The 23,372-nt window shown below is 33.3% G+C and overlaps 1 protein-coding gene across 2 annotated transcripts; it reads right to left on the reverse strand.

Annotated features, from left to right (window-relative positions):
• Positions 1–951: 951 nt before the first annotated feature.
• On the reverse strand, positions 952–15,334 carry LOC110110471 (flowering locus K homology domain-like). 2 transcript variants are annotated; one of them, XM_020841960.2, is made up of 7 exons: positions 15,179–15,334; positions 13,103–13,392; positions 5,893–6,139; positions 3,375–3,523; positions 2,983–3,255; positions 2,690–2,884; positions 952–1,343 (listed from the first exon to the last, which is right to left on the reverse strand). In XM_020841960.2, the coding sequence occupies exons 2-7, from the start codon at positions 13,379–13,381 to the stop codon at positions 1,152–1,154; spliced, it is 1,335 nt and encodes a 444-aa protein (XP_020697619.1). In that variant the 5' UTR covers positions 13,382–13,392; positions 15,179–15,334; the 3' UTR covers positions 952–1,151. The 2 variants fall into 2 exon arrangements, with proteins under 2 accessions (XP_020697619.1, XP_020697620.1); XM_020841961.2 differs by having other exon boundaries at positions 15,058–15,190.
• Positions 15,335–23,372: the final 8,038 nt, after the last annotated feature.

Genomic DNA, 23,372 nt, shown 5'->3' on the forward strand with positions numbered 1-23,372 from the left:
CCCCCCCCCCCTCGAGTTCCGTCCAGATTGGATATATAATAAAATATTCAAATATTCAGTATATATATTAGCATAATCAATATATATATATATATTCGGATTTTAGCATATTAACCAAATTTTATATTGGAATGCACACATTATATTAGCCCATAGATTACAGTTGCGTAATGATTCATTCGAATATCATTATTGGAGATTGCGTGGGTTGACTTGACTTAAAGGTTTTCTCCTAAAGTCTTTACTATATTTAAAAAATAAATATAATATTAATTATATATGTATTACAACAAATTCAAAATAATAATACGAGTTTTGAGACTATCAATATTAAAAATTTTAATGAGAATATATCACCCCAATTTCTCATTAATTCATATTTATAGGCTATAAAAATGTTTAAGAGACCTTATATTAAATTTACAAAGACCAGTATAAAACAAGGGTTATTTATTTTATGTTATTATTAATTTTTTATTAAAACATTTTTATTTAATCATAGTTATTATTTTATTCATCCTCTTATAAAACTTATTTTTATATGAAAATAAATTATGATCTCAATCATTAAAAAAAAATTTTGAAGTAATTATATTAGTTCAAATCAAGGTGAAGATCTCGACAAAAAAAACCACCAATTGCATCAATACATAGTGACCTTACAATTAATTGAAATACCACAACTTCAAAAATAATTACAATGTCTGTGTTATAAATGTCAGTAGTGTATAAATCTTTAATTTAATTGAAACCTTTCACTCTATTTAGGCCTTGTTTGATTGCGGCATTCCTTTTACATAAGTTGAGTTTAAAGAAAAGAGTAAGAGGAATTTGGGTAAACGGTATTTTTTTTTCTTTTGAGATCGGCAGTATTACGGAGATATTACAAATGAAGCTGCAACCAAAGCTTTCAGAATTCAAATTGTTTTAGATGCAATTTCACATTATGTATAAGAGAAAACAAACGATTGGCAATCACAAGTTTTAAAAAAGCTACATATTGCACACAAAGACAACTAAGCATAAATGTTCAAGACTCAATTAAGACACATTAGCATTCCCCTAAATTCATTCATACAGTTTAATCATATATTGTTCGATAAGTTTCTTCAATCATCTTAAAATAGCATTGATCACATCTCATGCCTACCTTAATAGCCATAAGTAGAACCATAAGCAGACGCATATCCTGCTGCAGCATGAGCAGGAAGCCCAGCATTGGCTGCCGGAGATGAATAAATATGACCATGTTGGTAGGAAGTGTAACCCTGATCAGCTTGGCCCAACACGGTCGGCGCAGCTGCAGCAGCAGCGGCTGGTGCGGCAGCTTCAGCCATGAAATTCTGCAATATAAATATGATCAGCAGAATTTTTACCTGTAAATTAGAAATTTCAGGAACTAAAAGTCTACCAGAAAAGAACTTCCAGTTGATGCCTGTTCAAGGTAAAGAATCTATTGCTGGACAAATTTTCATTTTCAACCCATGTTTTGACTTTTATAGAGAGAAGATCTAAAGCACTGCAGCTGCTACTACGCTAGTTCTAAAACAATTTTGCAAAGGTCCACGAAACAAAGGCATTTTCTTCATATAATTATTTCTTTTACCTCACAGATAATAATGTTAAGATATTTACAGCAAAGTAAATGCAGCAAATAAGTCAATTTTACTATATATTAAAAAAAGGGCAACACAGAAAGGTAATCATATCAAAGCAATAAGCATCAACTATTAAAGGATGCAGAATAGTGACATCAACAACGACATTAAGCTTTTGTCCCACTACGTGGGGTCGGCTACAAGAATTTTTTTTCTCCATTAAAAGTCAAATTCTCGTTTAAATCTAATAATGAAAGATCATTTCTAATATTCTCTAACCGAGTCTTTTTTTTTAGGTCTACCTCTACCTTTCCTAACATATGTCAAATCTAATACCTCTACTTTCTTGACTAGGTCATCGGCAGCCCGCCGTTTTACGTGACCAAACCATCTAAAGACGACTCTCTAAGAATATGCTCATTTTTTTTTATCTTCCACTGGAGCTACTCCAACGTTTTCAAGAATATGCGCATTTCATATCATATCTCTAAGAGTAATGCCACTCATTCACATGAGCATCCTCATCTCTGCAACACTTAGTAATATGCTTCTCTTTTAATGGCCAACATTCGGCACCATAAAGCATTGCAGGTCTCACCACCATAAGTTTGAGGGGGACTTTTCTATCACACAACAAGCATGATGCATTCCTCCACTCAACCATCCAACTTGAATTCTGCTGATAATATCCCCATCTATTTCACCATCACTCTGAACAATAGATCCAAGATATCTAAAATGTGTACTCTTATTAAAGACTTGATCGCCCAAAGGCCAAAGTCACAATCCCCTCACTAGGCCTATTACCACTAAAATTACACTCCATATATTCAGTTTTAGATCTACTCAAGCAAAAACCTTTAGACTCTAAGGTTGACCTCCATAATTCAAGTTTAATTAAAATTGGCATATAGCTTCACAAATGTCCCAAGCAGGCTGATATAGTAAGGTATTTTAAAAACAAAATATAGACCCATTAAATTTTTTACTAGACCATAGGACCCTAATTAAAAAGTCGAAACAGATCAGAATATGTCTAGGAAACATCATAAGGCACATGCAATGATCAGCTGTGTGATAGAGCATCAGACCTGTATCAGTTGCTGAGCGGTTTGAACTTGTGTAGCACTTCCAATAACCTCCACAGTCATTTCTCCTGGTACACCCCTTGTTTCCTGTATAGTTACAGTTGCTCCACTGGCACGACGGATATAGCTGATATTAGTTCCAGCGGCCCCTATTACAGCATCTGCATAAGAAAGGGGAATTTGCATATGCTGGGTGACCTGAAAAAAATATGAACAGTTTAGAAATTACAGAGCACAGAATAAACTCCAGAAACCTACTAATCTAACAATATCAAACAAATAAGAGTATTTTTCACCTGCGCAACCATTGTTGGTGCTGATTGTTGATTAGCTGCAGAATGAATGCCCATGGATGGTGCGTCGCGTCCGTACGTAGATATACCATGGTGAGGTTGTTTTTCCAATGAAGGAAGGTCGGGTGGATGGTAATAACTGTCATGAGGACGAGAAGGCATGAATTGAGGATTGGTACCGTAGCCTGAACCAGCATTTGAGGGAAGGCCTTGAGGATGGCCCCAAGGTTGAGCTGGTGCAATGCTGTGTTCCAAATGCAGATTCTGAATTGAAGTCTGCAGTGAAATTCACATAAATTTTGAATATTTATGTACATAAATCATGTACTAAAGTCACAGATGCTAGGCCAAACTATTTTAAATGACGTTAATCTTAAACTGAGGCAATTACTAACGTGCATCTCAAATAATGGAAGCACACTACGGTCAACCAGAAACTTCCTTAAATGATTTGATACCATCTCCAACGCCCTATGCACTGAAATGGGTTCGCCTTGTATTTCAACAACTCTGTCATCAGGCAATGCAACAGGAGGGAGATCTTCTGCACAAATTTAATCCATGCATTAGGAAACACACCAATCAAGCTAGGGATTCCTTTTTTTTACCAAAAAAATTCATAAAGTCTCACTTTAAAAAAATCCATGAGCTCAATAGTTTTCTTGATATGCTTAAAAGTTAAACCAACTTTATCTGGTATGAGATGAGCCCTTTATAACTGTTTTATTTCTCCATTTAAAAAGACATAAAAACACTATTTTACGAACAATCTCACACTGAAAAATAATGAGCCAAATAGCATAACCTAAAGCATAAGGGATGATAAAAAAGTACCTCTAAACAAATAAATTACAAACTACACATTAGTTGGGCTTTAAGTCACTTAATTTAGTGATACCAATTTCAAAAGTAAACAAATTTAATAAACAAATAGTAGGTTAATTCATTGAATACTCTTTGCTGACCACCCATTCTGACAAAATAAAAAAGTGGAAAACAGAAATTGACGGAAAATGGCTAAATAAAAGAATTTGAAAGAGAACAACAAATTAATCAGCAGGACCCCTCATATCAACAGATCTAAATAAAAGAAGAATTAAAAAAATGCTAATTCCAAATATTGAACAAACATAAACTCAATAGATACAAAGAAATAAATGTTTGAACATACACCACAAGGACTTAGTTTAAAATCACCTAATTCTTTACATTGACATCATTAAAGCTAGGGACATTAATGATTTTCATAACTTATGATAACATTGGATAATTGATCGTATTCATCAAAATCTCAATGGATGTTTTTAATGCATTAGAAGATAACCATGGTTTCAATGTATAGATTCCTTCAAATGGATTTGAAACGTGGTTGATCTGATTGATTTACTGGTAGGTATGATCTTCAATTATGATTAAATAACATATATACTCTTATACAGATTATTTACTATAGAAAGAGAGAATCTGACTACTTAGATTGACGAACACAAAGGATAAAAACTAAGGGACAATTGGATCATTTTGTCTTTTTATTTTTAGTTTATAAATTTATTTTGTTTTGCTCATGTTTTGTCATGAAATAAAACATATTTTGAATTTAAAAATATGCTCTCTTTTTTTATTTATGCGGTCGTGGTAACTATCGCTAGCAAGCCAACTATGATGTTCGACAAGCTGATGAAGGAGACAAGTGCCGACAGAAGCAACCGACTATTGTAGACAACATCGATGGTGGCACTGGCCCGACGAAGATGATGGTAGTGACCTGTGGTGATAATTATTTTTTAAAACACTCAAACACCTTAAAGTTCTTTTGGTTATTTTAAAAAATAAGTTGATTTTTTAAAAATTTACTTAAATATGAACTACAAAAATGTTCTTTGAAAATAAAAAATAAAACTGGTCCAAAATAATCCCTAAATATTTCTGTTGGCTTAAACATGTAAGCAAATCATTCTTTTGCTCTTTCGCATACTTGATGGATAGTTAAATTATTATGAAACTCAAACTTATATGTAATTTTCATGGCATAAATATCAAACATGCCATCTTTAGTTTGAAGAAAATAAAAGATGATTAACACGAGAAAAATTAAAAAGAGAATGGTTATTTTGCTCCTATAAGAAGAAAAAAGTCTATTTCCTAAATAGATATGTACACACAAAGTTAACCTCTCTAATCTAATACATATTGCATAGATTACTATGAAAATGTTGCAGCAGATAAATATATATTTATATATTTCAGGTAGGCATTTAAGAACTTGAGCATAGCATATATGCCTTGCTCCATGAAAGATAAAACATCAAACAAAATAGCATTACAAAAAATAAAAGGAAACTAAGTAACGAAAAACATAAGCCATTATCCCCTCCAGCTTAACAAACTCCGTGTGGGCTCCGAAAATTCGGCCCCGGCCTCCGCTCGCTTTTCTTTTATTCGGCGAGGGAGTTTTAACGAGCACTCCGATAAGTGGGACCTAAACTAAATTTGATAATAAGGTATATTTAGTTTGAAGACAATAAAAGATGATTAACACGAGAAAAATAAAAAGAGAATGGTTATTTTGCTCCTATAAGAAGAAAAAAGTCTATTTCCTACATAAATATGTACACACAAAGTTAAGCTCTTCTAATTTAATACATATTGCATAGATTACTATGAAAATGTTACAGCAGATAAATATATATTTAGATATTTCAGGATAGGCATTTAAGAAATTGAGCATAGCATATATGCCTTGCTCCATGAAAGATAAAACATCAAACAAAATGGTTATTTTTTTAATTTGCCCATTCAATTACAATACTACAAACCAAATACTGCAAGAAAGAAACTAAAACCAGATAGTGACCACAATAATTTAATAAGAAATGCTTGATTCAGTAAATAAAAGGAGAAAGGGTCCCATACCAACAACACGAACAGCAGAGTTACAAGTTTCTTGGATAGATTTGATGGTTGATCCTTGTTTTCCAATGAGGAATCCCGCCTGTGTTGCTGCTACCAATAATCTTGTCAAGACAGCATTACCGGAATTAGGTAGACCATGAGTTGAATCCCCATCCACGCCATCCACTAAACGTTTATGAACCTTCAGAAGACCATCCATAGCAGGTGAAATTGACAAATCTGGCTCTTCCTTTGCTGAAATTATTACCTTCGAAAGAATGCCATAGAGATAAATACAATTTTAAAATCAGCCAGACAATGCTGAGAGGAAAGAAAAGAAAACCCAAGGATAAAATACATAGAAAAACTAAAACAAAAACTGACAAAATACTTATTATCCATCATATAAGCAAAAAAACAATATTTAGCTGCAAGAGTTGGATTTAAAAAAAGTTGCCCCGCATTGATAAATGTAACTGAAAATAAAATTTCAATCAAAAAGCATAGAAGTATGCCAAGAAAATTATATTCAAGTAACATAGTTAAATTTGCGTGGAGCTCAAAAACTCCTTTCAATGGGAACTTCTAGGAAATCTCTCTTTTTGTTTTGACTCATGATGTGATTGAACTAAATGCACCGGCATAAAGATAAGAGTGCATGTATGTATATGCATTGGAAAGATATATAGATAGAGTCAATGCTCAGGAAGCTTTTATAAAGATTACCACCCACCAAGTTGAAATTATCAATACAATTCAAATTCAGGGACATGATATAAATGCCAGGCTTCAAATAAAAAGGCCTGTCAATGGAAGGCAATGAAGACAGTCAACGAATGGCTGGGTTGAAGTTAATGTGCAACAACATCCTCCGAGTGGCCAGTGGCATCGAACTGCTACTCTAAAAGGAAAGATCTAGAGCTCAATCCTTAAGGATGACAATATAGGAATTTTTTTGCACGTTTAAGCTAATCAAATACTTCTAGAGATACGATTTACCTAGAAAATATCAAACATCAGAGAAACATCATATCCACCATCTTAAAATATTGCATTAATTGTCTACTATTGGTTGGACTAAGAAATATTAGTCACATACAAAACAAAAAAGGATATCATTTAAGATATCGTGTTAAGAACTAAATTTTCTTGTTTTTCCTCATAAAATTAGGGTTGTTTGGTATGTATAGGCAAATCTGATACCTATTCCAAAGTCCAAATTAAAGAGCAATTGATTAGAATGCTATACAGAATAACTTTAAATTCTCAGGGACAAAATAAAAAATAGGCTCATCATAACTTATGATACAAGATAGGGCAAAAGTATAGGCCTTGCATGCATAAGCTGGAAAACAATTGGCAGTTAGCAGTATTTTGACAATCCATTAACTGTTCTTAAAACCATGTTAAATCAGGAAACAATTGACCTAAAAGCTTAAGCTATCACATTGTAGCTTAGGAATAATCACTCAGAAATTATTGTTGAAGATAAGTTGCTTTTTTTAAGTTTGTTAAACATTTGGACCCAATGCATAGAAGAACATTCAATAAAGCTTGAAAGCGAGTAGATAAAAAAGGCATTTTGTTTTAACAATTCTAATTTGAATGCTCTTATGCATGAAGTAATCCAGAGGAGTAGGTCCAAGTTACTTAATATTCTAATTTTTAGATTATTTGTAAATTACTTCAAATTGATATCAAAGCCTAACTCATCTAGGTAAACAAATTAAAGGCCATTTTACTTAATATCTTTTTATCCTCCTTTTTTTATTATGAGCAAAAATAAACAATTAATCATTTAATCCACAAAGTTCTTGTATGACTCCCACTTATCATAGCCCCATTAACAAGCTTGCATAAGAATTAAAGTTCTTGTCGAAGTTCCTGGTAGGCAAACACATTCTCAAAGTCATGTAAATGAACTCTTAAAGCACAGTAAGTTAACTCTTAAAGCTACAGTACGTTAAAGCATTTTAAATTGAATTTAATGTAGCCATACTAGTATGTTTTTAAAGTTCAGTTACTCATTTAGTTTTTACATGAATTTTGGAATACCAATTTCCACTATCTTAAGATCATTATGCTAGCAAATGCCAACTCATATTAAAGGGTTTTTTCCTTTGTAAGAAATATTCAGTTTCTTGCAATTCTTGTTGAATGTGAATTTGAATGCTAATTTGGTGTGTATATGAGATTAGCATATGGCATTTAGTTTCATAAAGAATAGCAAATCCATCTACCCAACTTTTAAACCCCACTTATGTCTTCTTAATTACTTTAAGGAGTTTTTTCTGTTAAAAACCAACAAACCAGGATCTGAGTTTACCCGATCAAATCTTGAGCTTCTTGGCAAAGATGTTCGTCCAACATATATTGAAAGTGCTTAGATCAAATTTTGCAACACTGATGCTCAAAGATGAAACCTCGCAAACTGGATCATTGTTCTTCTATTTTCACTGACATTGAAGATTTGGGATTTGATGCCTTATGACAGCAGACAGAACCTGCACAGATCGTTTGGTAATGATGATGTAAGGTACCAAAGTTGGAAGCCTCATGTGTTCTCTGAAATAATCTTTTTTTTAGATATAATTTGTATCAGTAACAACGACATTACATTATATTATTATATAATTATTCTTATTATGTTACAATTTTAATTTAGCTGGCGTCATTAAAATTTTGCCCAATGTAAATTCACATGTTTTAAGCTGCTGACCATGAATTACTAAGAGATGCAGCAATAATAGAATATGAATTTTATAGCATAAAGTTAGTCATCAGAAGAAATGCACTAGACTACTATATACTTACAAGGATATGAGTCAATCTTCATTCATCTTACACCACTCATCCACAAAATTTGAATGGTTAATATTTAAAATACATTTAAGTATTTAAATATGGCATTGAGAATTTAAAAAGGTGGATGATCTACTTTAAATGTCAACCATTGAAATAAGTGGATGAATAGATGTGCGAGAACAAAACATCCTATCTTCTAGACTTCTATATATATAGTTTTCTTATAGAAAAAAATCATCATCTATGAAATAAAATTTTTATGTTACTACCTTCAACCGTAATAAAAAATATTTATGCTGATCTACAGACTAAGACCAACCTAGTGATACAATTTCATCACTTTTAATGAAGACTTGAATGGTGATTAGATTTGACTCGTTATACAATTTCATCACTTTTAATGAGGACTTGACTAATGATTATATTTGAATGCATAATAACTTGTAATAATCCTCCCTAAAAATATTATTTTTTTCAAAAATCAAATCAATTAGAAATGTAATAGATGTAATGTCATAAATGCTAAAAAATTAAATTTATTTGAGTGCCATATATACCATTAAATTAGTGAATCATTTATCACACAATCTTTACCATCCATTAGGGTGTTTTTTTGCATTATAGAAAAAATAAGAAAAAACAAAACCATGAGACAAAAAACGTCCCCATCCATATAGAAGGATAGTGGCCTACCCCTATAGATATATATCCTTAAAAAATAAGCTGGAAGCTAACAAATATAATTCCTCTTATTTAGATAGATAGATGCCAACGTAACATTAGCTAATAAGTGAAAAAGTATACCCAAACCAAACATAAATTAAGTACTACAGATAATTCGAAATTTATAAATTTATAATGATTTTTAGTGGTTTAAAAAACAAAGGGGAATTAAAAGTTCACATGAAGACTCTATAGCACATCAGTGGTCCTGCAGAAAGAAGACAATTCAATCTGCTGATTTGAAGCTGAAATAGCTGGCATCACAAAACGCAGCACAGGAAAATAGGAAGAAATTACTGAAAAACAATTTTATTCGTATATCCGCATGACTCTATAGGATACCAGGAAATTTCCGATAAAGTGATGGAAAAATATAAACTTTATTAGAGTCTAACTCAATTCATTTCTCTTTTTAGCAAGTCGTAAGATATTAAAAATAATCTAATCAAGATTTATACTTATTAATAATGAAAAGAAACAATAAGTTCCAAACTACCACCAATTTCAATATATCAAATTGTTGTTGTCCTATTGACCCGAGTCTATCAGCACATAGCCATTATGAAGTTTCTAGGAGCCCAAATCCTAGAGAAGAAATAAATTGGGGGGGGGGGGCAAAACTTGGTTCACATAGCAAACATAAAAATGCTGCAAAAGATTTATCTTTAAATGACTAATCAATGGAATAAATCAAGGATTTCTGTAGTTTGATAAAAAAGATTTAGATGCCATCAATCGAGGCAACAAACAAGCAAACTGTAAAGAAAATGTAAACTATTAATCTAAAAACAATTATTTATAATGGTCGATTAAAATGAAACTGTCAATTCAATTCAAATTAAAAGATATTGACCATATATTAGAAATTAAAAAAAAAATTAAGGACGTTGAAAGCCGAGCAAGCCATTTAAAGATTTGTGCATAGAAAAGAAACCAGACTATTCATAATAATCAAGCACATCAATGACCAATAATTATAAAGAAAAGGATTAAAAAAGCTAGAAGAAAAGAGAAAAAAGTAATTCACAATCGTACAAGAATATTGGATCTCTCAAAATCATGGAAGAGTGTAGTCAAGTATAACTAATAATAAACCTAATAACACCAAATAATATAGACAGCATCACGAAGAAAATCACAGGATGATAAACAGTAAAACCGCAACAGAAAAAAAACCGTAGGAACAACAATGAGTTCCCATAAGCAGCTCAGGAAGCCACCTGAGAGGAAAGTAATTAGAGTTACAACACAACAACAGAAGACAAGTGGTGGGGCGGGTAATCATTTTCAAAAATTTATAACTCATTTGACAATTGTTTGAATTTTAATCAACTAAAATTGCATAGATATAAATCAAAATCAACCGAATATGTAAAAATGCACATATATATATATTGTGTGCACACACAGACAAACAAATTATATATATATCATAAACTCAAGCGAATCAGCTCGAAATCAACTTGAAATCTATAATTTTAGACTTCTACTCTGGTGGAAATCAAAATTTTGAATTTAAGTTGAAGCTCGATTGCTCAAACTCAACTTGATAAAACCTCTACAGCAATAAAATCTCAAGAAAAAAGTTACAACCAGAGGAACACAACCGAAGAAAATAAAAACAAGAACATGAATCGCTCAACAAATAAAGAAGAATAAAAATAATAGCATGAGCTAAGGTGAACTCTTCCGTTAAATCTCTTGCATCATTGTCGGATTTCAATAAAGATATATATGAATCATCTTATCATCACATGAATATCCATCTTTTGACTTGGAAAAGTACTTCTGATATTCACCATCAATACCAATACAACTTTACACCAATACATATATTGTAAAGAGAGCTCATTATAACGAAAAAATTAAATAAATTATTATAAGAGTGCATAAATTCATACTTTGATAAGTAAGAAAACACACGAATACGTTTTATATCGTAAGGACAAAGAACCACTTTAAAGAAAACTAATTAAAATGACTTAATGATTAAACATAATGATTTATGTACCATTGAAATCAAATGCATAGATTCTTAAAAAAAGTAATAATACATGAATCCATGAAAATATTAATGTAATTCAACATGCCCAAAAAAAACGATTTTTTTTTATAAATTTGTAAAATAATAAACTGAAAACCATAAATAAAATTGATATTGATTTGAATGACCTTATCAGCAAATAATTCATCAAGATCTACATTATTAGATTGCTTCTATGATTTAACAATCTTAGCAGGTCATTTTTAAGACTAGGAATATATTTAAACCTAATTTAAGCTTGGGTTCAAATACAATTTCATATTAAAATTCAATTTTAGATTCAACGATTAACACTTTTTTAGTTTCATGCAAGGTGCATATATACTAAAACCTAATTCAAGCTTGTATATATATATATATATATATATACTTTGATAATTCATAAGTTTTGTTGCAACCTATAAGATAGGTTCTAAGGAAAATCCAAATCAAAGGAGTATTTTAGATTCCTCGAGAGAAATATTGTTATATTGCTCATTTAATTTAAGGCTCTCAGTGGTTATGACTCGCTCACTTCAAAAGTGAGGGATATATTCGGATCATAATTTATTTTTTGTTTCAAAAGTGATGTCATGTGCAAAGTTTTGTAGCCCAATGGTTTGAAGTGAAGATTATTTATCATAGGTCACAAGATTCAACCACAAGCTTTATGAATTATCGCTCATCGTTCCTCAAAAAATGACCTCATATTTAAATTCAATTTTAGATTCAACTTCTAACACTTGATTAATTTCATGTTTAGGCTAATGCAATTGTTTCATTGAAAATTCTAAGATAGTTCCTAATGAAGAGTTTTACACAAGTTCTACTTTTGGCAACAACAGTAACAGCATAATAAGCTGAATAAATAGGATAACATACAAGTCCATCTATATTATTTAAAAAAGGTCTTACACATTATTCTTCTTAAGATGAGATCGCTTTTGATCCCTCAAAATCATCTTAGCTCTGTCACCATGAGCCTCTAGTGAATGACTTACAAATTTTAGGTAATTGATTAAAATTATTTATCACAGCATTTTTTTATTATTTTAAAATAGTGTGCAATTTACACTAAATTGACAAGTAGTTCGGCTACGAATTAGAAAATTAAATGAGGCTAATTAGGAAGCACATACTACTATCAGAGTATGAAGGTAAGGTAAAGAGAAAATATCTAAGCGATAAAAATGTAATTTGTACATGAAACAAAATCTAAGCAATATCAAACATAGTTACTAAGAAAATATCTAAGCAATATAAATGTAGCTTGTACATGAACAAAATCTAAGCAATATCAAACATAGTACTAGCAGTGATGAAAATTGAGTTATATATACAATAACTGCATGCTCCTTCCAAGGTTACACTGCCATGATACCTCTAAAACAAAAGTCAAATTAAATTCCTGACATAAGTTGATAAAAAGTTTTAGTTTCAAAGGGAAACATGCAAAAAGCAATCTTGAGAGTGTTAAATAGCAATATCATCACTAGGAATACTTAACCTTAAATATTTAAGTAAACATAGAATAGCAGATTCAAACATCAAGATTGGACTAAATGATTAATCAATTAGCTATATCTTTGTGAAACTATAATCATGAACAGAAGAAAACATTGAAAAACTTTACATTGACTGGATCCACAAACCCCAAGTATGAACAAATTAATTTCTTACCACTCTTTCTGGAACACCAGGAGGCCCATCAAGAATCTTAATACGAGCTTTTGATTCCTCACACATTCTCTTGATAGATTCCCCTTTTCGTCCAATGATGCCACCTACCTTATGGGTAGGAACTAAGATACGAAAAACACTCTCACCAGGCCAACCAAACCATCTCTTTTCAGCTGCTTCAGCAACAACATTCTCCTCAACTTCTTGTTTTTCACTTTCAGAGTTATCAATTGCCCCAACAACATTGTTTTCAGTAAAATTGTCCTCAGGCGCATCCATTCTGTATGGCACTGAACATAGGAATTTGAATTTTGTCATATTTCAAACTATTATTAAAAATTCATAATAAGTTGACAGTTATGTCAACTTATTATCATTAAACAACTAGTTGTTGAAAAAGTGGAGTTTCACCAATATTTGCTACCAAAACTAAGCCAGAAAATATAATTTGCTAGAAAAGGTAAGAATCTTTTCAGTGCAGCACGTAAGATTCTTTGCATTATCAAAGAAGATCAACGGAAAGCCATTAATTTCTACAGTAAGCAAAGACCACGGTCAACAAGTAGATTAATTACTTTAAAGGCCGTCCTGAGGAAGGCAATAAAAAACGTGCTGAAAAAAAAGCAATAAAAGACACCTAACCAAAGGTATCTAACATATTACTAAGCTAGTAAACTTATATTTAAAAACGAGTCGTATATTTTTTGGAATCACTTAAAATGAAGGGGACTAGTTATAAGTGACTTGATCCGCTTCAAAATAATAATAACAATAATAATCTCTAAACTAAGGTGACAAAGAAAGAGAGAGAAAAGTAGTGTGTATTTCATTCTTTCCCCACAAATTCGTCAAATTGTCATCAACTGCCTCATACACAAGGTATAATGCAAAAGCTTTAAATAAAGCACTTGTACGCATTGTTCTAAGTGGGGGGAACATTCGTGTGCAAGGTACGCGTTGTTCCAACTTGGCAAAGAAAGTTTGTGCATTATTCCATGCAAGTTTTGAAGACATATGCATGTTTTTTTAAGCATGATGAGTATGAAGACCTTGTCGAGATGTCTCACGATATTGACCACATACATTTTTGTATTTGTAGTGGAAAAAAGCCTAGCACCCTAGAAGCCCCCATACATGGGGAAAACATCGGGAGGCCGCCAGATTTTTCAGTAAAAAAGGGACTTCAAAGGAACAAAATGAAAATGAATTTTCATACAAAAATGTGATAAAAATGAAAATTTACAAAATGTAAATTTCAAGATGATAAAATAAAAATAAAATGATATTATGATCAGAAAAAAATGTATGTGGTCAATATCTACTGTCAACTACATTACTACAGTTTAAGATACATACATAAATACATACATTACTAGTGCTCAAGAAAACTTCTGCAACGTATCAGAAACAATCTCAAATGACCATCCCAAGCCTTGCACTTGATAGGCCAGCAAACTGCACTATTAAAGCCAGTTCTCGCCGTTTTTTTTTCTCTTCCCAACCTCTACATCTAAAATTTTACAACGCCCGAAAAGAAAATTTCTGAGACCCATTGCACGTATAACAAAATACCAATTCTCCAACCAAAGAATAATGCGCAAATCTTCTCAACTGCAACAAGTACCAGTATTCACGTAATTTTCACCGGCGACCATTCCCATAGTGAATCTCCAAAGGGCTTCATCAAATCCAGCAACGGAAAGAAGGAAGCCGTATAGTTCAAAATCGAAATAACGTAACACATAATAATCAGAACCATCTTTAGCATACATTCCGCTGCCTAGCACCCTGCTTTAGGATGCTGGGAATTTGAGTATGAGAATATATTTTTAAAGAGCTCTAAATATCAAATCAATTGCTACGGATTCTGAATCAATAAACAAATCATTTGATTTTCACTTCATTTCCTTCAATTTCTCAAACCTAATAAATCCAATCGACAGAAATAATCATACCGGTACAAGCGAGATTCCAAAGAAAACTTGGAGAGACAGAGAGAAAGAGAAGACCAGCAAAAACCCTAGAATGGGAAGGAAAGAAATTGGGTGAGTGGAAACTGAGGCGAGAACGAATTACCTGATGAAAGAAGACTCCGATATGAGGTGGAGAGGGTTGACGGCTCAGCACTTCGAGGGTTTTTGAGAGACAGCGGATGATTTCCTATGGTTGGTTACTTGGTTAGCCACCCCTTAGTAAATTACAATTTTGCCCAAAACATCGGTCACGGGGTTATCAATTTGGTCACTCGCATTTTTTGTACTTATTATGTAATAAGTATAAAGTTTATTATGTAATAAGTATAAAGTTGTGTTTATGCGCTTTTATTAAATGAAAAATATATAAAGGAGTATATGCTAATATATATTTTAAATATATAGGTGTAATGGACAATTTGAACATATCACATCAGTTCAAATGGGCCAGTTGCATATGTCACATGTATCACTATATGTCTATGTGACCATGAAGATCTCTAAGGTTCACAAAGGGGCAAGTCATGTCCAACAAGACCAAGGCTTTGTGAGTACACAATACCATCCCAAGTTGTTGGTTGGTGTGCCAACGGCTTCTCATTGCATTAAGGGTGTCAATTTCGGGTCACGAGTCGGATTCGGGTCGAACCCGAAATTGACCGGCACTACTCGTGTCAACCCGAATCCGATTCATTTTTGCAAACAGGTCAATTTTTCGAACTCGGCCCGCTTCAAGTCCGAGTCAACCCAACGCGACCTGAATGACCTCGGGTTGTGAAAAATTTGTTAGTTTTTGGTCAAACAACAGGTCAATTTCCGCTTTTCAGGTCAAAAATGGGTCGAAAACTGGTCAATCTCAAGTTTCCTGGTAAAAAATGAATCAATTTCGAGTCAAATGGTCAACCTAAACTCGACCCGATTTTTGAAACAGGTCGAATTGTTGAACTCGAACCCGACCCATTTCGGTTCTAAGTTGATGTGTCAAATATTGACACCCCTACTCTGCATCGCTTAATTAAGCTAAACAAACCCATCAATCCTCATTATGATGAGTACAGTGATATAGAGAGTTGGAGTAATAACATCTTGATAACTAGCATAATGAGGTTTTGTAGGAATGTGCACATCTTTCTCAACAATTCACAGGCTATCAGCTTTGTAAGCATTGATAGATTTTCTTCTCCTTAGAGCCATTTAGAATAAATATACTTAATAAATAAATAAATGCAAACATTTATGAATTTAATGAAATATAATTATACTTATTATGAATAAGCTAAGATAATTTATCCCGCTGCTCAATTCCAAAGAAACAAGAGATATTGAATATAAAATAGATAGTTATGATAGCACTCTATTATACCTCCGATTTAAAAGGCGGTGCATCCCAATACGCACGTGACATGATGAAAGAATAAGTAAAAAATATTTGTACTTGTTGCGTCCTGGAATATTCGCGGCGGTAGAGAAATATATAGTTTGATGAAAGAATAAGTAAAAAATATTTGTACTCATAAGTAGAAATCATAGTAAACAACTCGATGAAAATAATTTTTTTTCTAATTACTATACGTCAGAATAATAATATATAACAACAACAAAATGTAAGAATGACTATGTAGCAACATATAATTATTATATCAATGTACAAATGAAATATATCATAATTCTTTCAACACATTCTAATATAATGATATTATAAGTATGTAGGTCAAACTATCATCAATGGGATTCCACAGTTTGTTTTAAAATCAAGAAAGCAATCACAACTAAAGCTTCAAAATGGAGAAATTGTGAGAAGCTGAAGCATTTGATTTTATTTTGTCGATTTATATTGTTTTCCTTGTGGTTGAATATTCATTTCCCAATATCTTTTGGATGATGTACTGGTCGTGCTTTAACTGTTGGTATCATGAGTTATCTTTTGTATATGTTGCTGGTACTTGTTGTTTGTTGCATATCATCTTTGTTTGGTTGCCTTTATGATGACTCTCTATTGATCTAGAGGAGAATTTAATCGCCTAGGACGATGATGATACCTCACTTTCCATCTCATCCCCTTAGATGGTCTTTGGGCAATTAGGGGATTTGTTGTTAGTGTTTTTGTGTTATGACTGTCAATGTTATTATATATGGTCCTGTTGGCTCGCCTGGGGTGTTTGATTTTTGGTTTTTTGGGCTATAAACCTATTTAGTATACAACATAGCCATCTGTTATAGGTCCTTTCACCATTTTGTTTGGGGTCTTATTTTCTATTCTTTTGGTTATTTTAAGCTTGGCTTCTTTTTGTTGTTGTTCTTGTAGCTCAAACAATTTTGTTTGTTAATTTCTTAACTTGTAAAATTCTCTTTTAGTAAATGAATGGGCTTTGCCCCTAATTTTTCAAAAAGAGACAACAGGCTTTTTTTTTAGAAAATAAGTAATGGAGTTTTTGTTTTATTTGAAAACTTGCTGATACATTAATGACATTAAATGCAATTAACATTATGAAAATTTTAGTTGTGTTGGGGATGGAAGTAAATCATGTGATGAAATAAACAAGAAAATAGAAGCAACGAAAAGTAAAGGACGCCAGAATTTAACATTAAAAAATTTGAAATCAGGAAAAAATCACGGAGCCATACCACATTAAGAAATCATATATGAAAATGGGGAAAAATAAGTGCAGCTCTCTCTTCTCTCTCACTCTCTCAATGCTTTTATTCTCTCTCGCTTTTATTGCTTCTCTTCTCTCTTACGCCATTCTCTTACACTCAAAAGAAAAGAGAAAGTAAAGGTAATAACACCAAGGGACACCACCCTTGAGAAAAACGAGAAAGAAATTGTCATGCTGCCTTGCAGCGTTGTGGTGCCAATTTGGAGCATTGTGACGTTCAAGCCTCTATCAACATGATGTTGAGGGACCCCCCCCCCTAACGAGTACGAAAAATTAACTTGAGGTCTGAGGCAACAATATAACTCGATTGATCAATACAATCAAATCTCACACATAACTAATAATTTTCAACTTAGAAACTGGTTATAATTAATCATTCTCCCTATCCGTAACATCTATCATAATACATGTAGTGTGGCTCAATCCTGCTTTCATCTTCCATGAAAACCATTTGAAGCTACACATAGCTTTAGTTTATCAACTATCACCGTCTTTGGCAGCATGTCTACAGGATTCTAGTTCGTGTGTATCTTCTCCAAAGATAACTGATCATCTTCCATAAGCGACTTGATTAAAAGATAACGATGTTGGATGTGCTTCATTCATGCATGGAATACATCATTCTTGGTAGATGAATACCACTCATGTTGTCACTATGCAACTTCTCATTCATTTGCCCCTTGTCAAGTTTTGCCAAGAAACTTTGTTACCAATTCATCTCCTTGCTAGCCTCAATGATAGCAATGCACTTAGCTTATGTGGTTGAGAGCACAATAACCATTAAAATATCTAGCAATATCATAATCTACACATCCCAGTATATCAATCTTAGCACCTCCAAGGTAAAGAGCTTTGTCAACTGATCCTCTCAAATACCTAAGAACTCCCAATGAAATTTGTCTAAGTTACTCATAAATATGATGACTACTCCCACTACATATGTTGTATCAGATTTTGAGCAGATCATAGTATACATCAAACTTCCAATTGTTGAAGCATATGGAGTCCTCCATATCAGTTCTTACTCTACTTCAGATTTAGACGATTGTTCCTTAGATGGTTAAAAATTACTATCCAAGGGAGTGAAAAATGACTTTGTCCCACTCATGTTGAATCTCTAAAGCATCTTTTTAACATACTCAACCTAAGACAACTTCAGTATACATACACTTCTATCTCTGTTCATTCCTAGACGAAGAATTTCTTTGCTGGATCCAAATCTTTCATTTCAAACTCCTTTGATAATTGTCTCTTCATATATTTTATTTTCTCGATGTATGACCCTACAACCAGCATGTCATTCACATACAAAAGTAGAATAACATAACACATATAAAAATGATTGAAACAATAATAGTGATATGACTGGTACATTATGTACTCATTATTTGATATAAACCTATTAAATCCCTTGTACCACTATCAACCTACTTCTAGGGGGTGTCAAAATGGATATTCGGCTCGGGTTCAAGTCAAACATGAGATTAACCCTAACCAAACATGGTTTTATAAATGGGTCATAAATTCCAACTCGGACCCAACCCGTCGGGCTATCAGGTTGACCCCACCCGACCTACTAACCCGAGTCCAAATAGTTTAGGCATGGAGCAAGCGTGCGAAAGCTAGGCAAGCGCGATGCAAACATGAGGGTGGGAGCGCGACACAGGAGTGGGAGGGCGAGCGCGGTGTGGGCACAATTATGGCCATTTGGGTACAAACACGAGTTCGCATAGGAGGGCTACGGATCCGAGTCAATTTGGGTTTATTTGAGTTTATGGGTCAACCCAAATTCAACATGATTTTATAAATGAGTCAGCATCTCGAACACAAATCCGACCTGTATGAAAAAAAGGTTGATAAAAAATAAGAATTTTTTAAGTGGGATCTAGGTCGAGTTTTGGGTCAAGTCAAATTGACACCCCTACCTGCTTTAGCCCATATAAGCTCCTCCTGAGCGGCTGAGCCTATACATCAGCTCTTTATTACCTGTGACCACATATCCTTGAAGTTGCAATATATATAACTCTTCATCAAGGTCATCATGAAGAAATGTTATATTTACATCCATCTGCTCTAGATGTAAATTCTCCATTACTTCCATGCTTCGTAAAACTCTGATTGTATTCATCTTCATCAATGGAGAGAAATTTTAGTTAAGTTCATTCATTCCTTCTATTGAAGACCTTTAACTACAAGTTTGGGCTTATAACTCTTGTTATCATCTGGTTCTTCTTTCAACCTATAAACTCACTTATTCTCTAGTGCTCTCTTGTCATCTAGTAGTTGTGTCAAATCTCTCAAGTCTGATTCAACTCAAGTGAATGCATCTAGATCATCATCCATGGCTTGCTCCCACTTATTTTAATCATCAACTTGAATGACCTCATCATAGCACTCTCATTTACCATTATTTATCAATAATATATAGTATAAGGAAAGAGAATATCTTTGTACTGGTCTTGAGATTCTATTAGATCTTATAATTTCAGTAGCAAGTGACTAAGGTATTCTTCGTACTTCATCAGCTTTGTTTTCTTGATCATCATCATCCTCCATCTCACTGTATTTGAAAGAATCTTTAATATGTAATTTCTATCCTTGTACATTTCATTTTCATTAAATTTGACATCTCTGTTTGTCACGACCCAACCCGACCGGGACGGATCCCGCCCGCACCGGGCCGCGACCAGCCAAACAAACAGACCAGGATCTGGCTTTGGAATTTGCTTCAGAACTGATTCTTCCAAATATTTCAACTCAAAACAGACACACAGAGCTACTATGAAACATCAAATGCAGCGGAACAAATCATCTATATTTTTCTTCCTCAAAAGAATCATGTACAAATACAGCTCATGGCTTTCAGACAGAAAGAAAGACAGAACAGAAAAGTCATGACTGTACAAAAATTAAAAGAGCAAAATACCTATAACAAATCAGACTCTGAACTTCTACTCCTGGACTTCCTTCCCTTTCCCAGAACCTGAAAACCACGCAGAAAACAAGGATGAGCTACAACAGCTCAGCAAGACATCAAACCTCCAATCAAAATCCTCAGAGTCCACATCAACACAATCAGACAGAAATCCGAACAGAAATCGGAACAGAATCGTATATCAAATCAGAACAGAATCAGAATCATACAGATCAGATCAAATCAGAGCAGAATCAGAATCAGATCATATCAGAACAGAACAGAAATACATCACATCAGAACTGACAGAACGTACATAAATCAGAAATCAGATTACATCATATCAGATCAGAAATCATATCAGAACAGACAGAATCATACAGAAATCATAAATGCATAATAAATCAGAACAGATATTTCAGAACAGATCTTCCTCCCAGATTTCAGAACTTCCCCTTATAGCTCCCTTGTGCATACAGCACCAGAACTTCCCCTTATAGCTCCCTTGTGCATACAGCACCAGAACTTCCCCTTATAGCTCCCTTGTGCATACAGCACCGATCGTCCTAGACGATTTGACCAATTTCACATCGGCCTGGGACGATTTCTCAGGACGATAATTAATTTCCAGGACGATTTGCTCTCTGACTTGTGCCATCCACTGATCGTCCCGGGACGATCCCAGATCGGCCCGGACGATCCCTACAGGAAATCATTCCTGGAACTTTTGTACATAATCTGGAACAAAAATTGCACTGATCGTTCCGGGATGATCCAGATCGTGTCGGGACGATCCAGATCGGCCCGGACGATCCTGGAGCAGATTTTGATGTTACACTGTTCCTAATGAATTTGTTATTCTGATAATTCCAGAATTTGTAACCAAATTCATATAATTCTTATCCAATAAATAGACACTTTATAATTTTTGGATCAAGCTTACTCCTATATCATGCATCAATAATATAGGATGAATAACCAAAAAAATTTGTGGTAAGATAAACTTACCTCCTTTCCACTCCAGGCTTTCTCAGGTAACCCTCATTTAGAGTAACAAAAGGAACATGATTGATTAGATAAACTACAGTATTCAATACCTCTACCCAGAACTACTTAGTTAGACAAGCATGTACCTCATGCTCTTGGAACGCTTAGTGATAGTTCTATTCATGCGCTCTGAAACACCACTTTATTGTGGTGTTCTTGGAACAACAAACTCATGCCTGATCCCATTCAAAGCATAATACTCTTTGAACTTCTTATCACGATACTTTCTACCATTCTAATCTGAGACACTTGAGTTTCAAACATGTCTTATTCTCAACCATGGCATTCCACTTCATAAAAATATCAACCATATCTTACTTGTGTTTTAAGAAGTACACCCATACATTCCTGCTATGATCATCAATAAATATAACAAAATAAAAAGATTCACCTATATAAGTAACTGGAGTAAGACTCCATACATTAATATGCACTAACTCCAAAAAATTTTACATTACCTTTGAACCAATATTTGAAAAATTCACCTTATGTTATTTGTCATATACACAGTCTTCACAAAAATTTAAATTTTTATATTTTAAACTAGGAAGCTTTTTTTAGTAAGAAGTGAATATATATCTTACTCACATATTCAATCCTTCAATGCAAAGACCTCCATCAACATCTGAATAAGCTACTCCAATATAATATGATCTTTTGTTGATAACATATAGGGTTCCTTCAATACTGCCACGAGCTATAACCATAGCTCCGTTTGTCACCTTTCATGATTCTCTAGTGAATTATGTCACATGGTCTGAGTTTGCAAGCTGACTCACAGAAACTAAACTTTCTCTTCAAACAAGGAACATGCTTAGCATTATTGAGTCTTCAAATTGACCAATATGATATTTTGATATCAACATCTACCTACATCTCCCTATCCAACAATGTCGTAGGGCTTGTTGTCTCTCAGATGCATCTTAACCAAATCACCTTGAGTATAGTTCTTGAATGTCTCCTTATTTGGACTTGCATGAAAAAAAAAACACTTGAATCTAAAATCTAAGATTCATAATTATACAGAGATAACATCAAAGAGAATTTGACCGATACTATTCTGCAGATACATTTGCATAATGATTTTTATCTTGACCTCCACCACTGGCCTTCTTTAAAACTTATAGTCCTTCAAGTGATCATTTTTTTCCACAACTCCAACACACTACTTTCCCTCTACCTAAAATAGACTTTCCTCTCTTTGATTTAAATTTTCCTCTAATTGAATTTCTTTTTAAACCCTTCCTCTTGCTTCAACATTCAGAGCATAATTTGAAAATTCACCGTTCATCCTCCTCTGAACCTCTTTATTAAGCATTAACCCCACAATGTCCTTATAGTTTAACTTTGAACTTTCGAAAGAGTTACTCACAACAACAATAAGCCCATCACAGCTTTCTATAAATGAAGATAATAGTAGCAACATAATCACCTCATCATCAAACTTGATGCCAATTGAACACAACTCATTACATTGTTCAAATTATTTAGGTGCTCTGTCATAAAGTGATGTCCAACATCTTCATGTTGAATAACTATTTCATTAAGAACACTTTGTTTGAGGTTGATGGCTTCTCATACATCTTAGTCAATACGACCGTGAGATTGACGATATTCTTCTCATTTATAATGTTGAATGCAGCATATGTGAAAAGTAAAAGTTGTATTAAATCAAGTGC

This window comes from Dendrobium catenatum, unplaced genomic scaffold (assembly GCF_001605985.2).
Source record: "Dendrobium catenatum unplaced genomic scaffold, ASM160598v2 fragScaff_scaffold_1520, whole genome shotgun sequence".
In the NCBI taxonomy this organism is placed as follows: Eukaryota; Viridiplantae; Streptophyta; class Magnoliopsida; order Asparagales; family Orchidaceae; genus Dendrobium; species Dendrobium catenatum.

Bases quoted from the DNA above. Each gene is read 5' to 3' on its own strand.
- LOC110110471 (XM_020841960.2), bottom strand. From the start codon at position 13,381: ATGGATGCGCCTGAGGACAATTTTACTGAAAACAATGTTGTTGGGGCA. The intron at 2,885-2,982 runs GTGAAAAATACT...TATTTTTTTCAG, and splicing joins CACCAACAATGGTTGCGCAG to GTCACCCAGCATATGCAAAT. The intron at 1,344-2,689 runs GTCTGATGCTCT...TTTATATTGCAG, and splicing joins CCGCTCAGCAACTGATACAG to AATTTCATGGCTGAAGCTGC.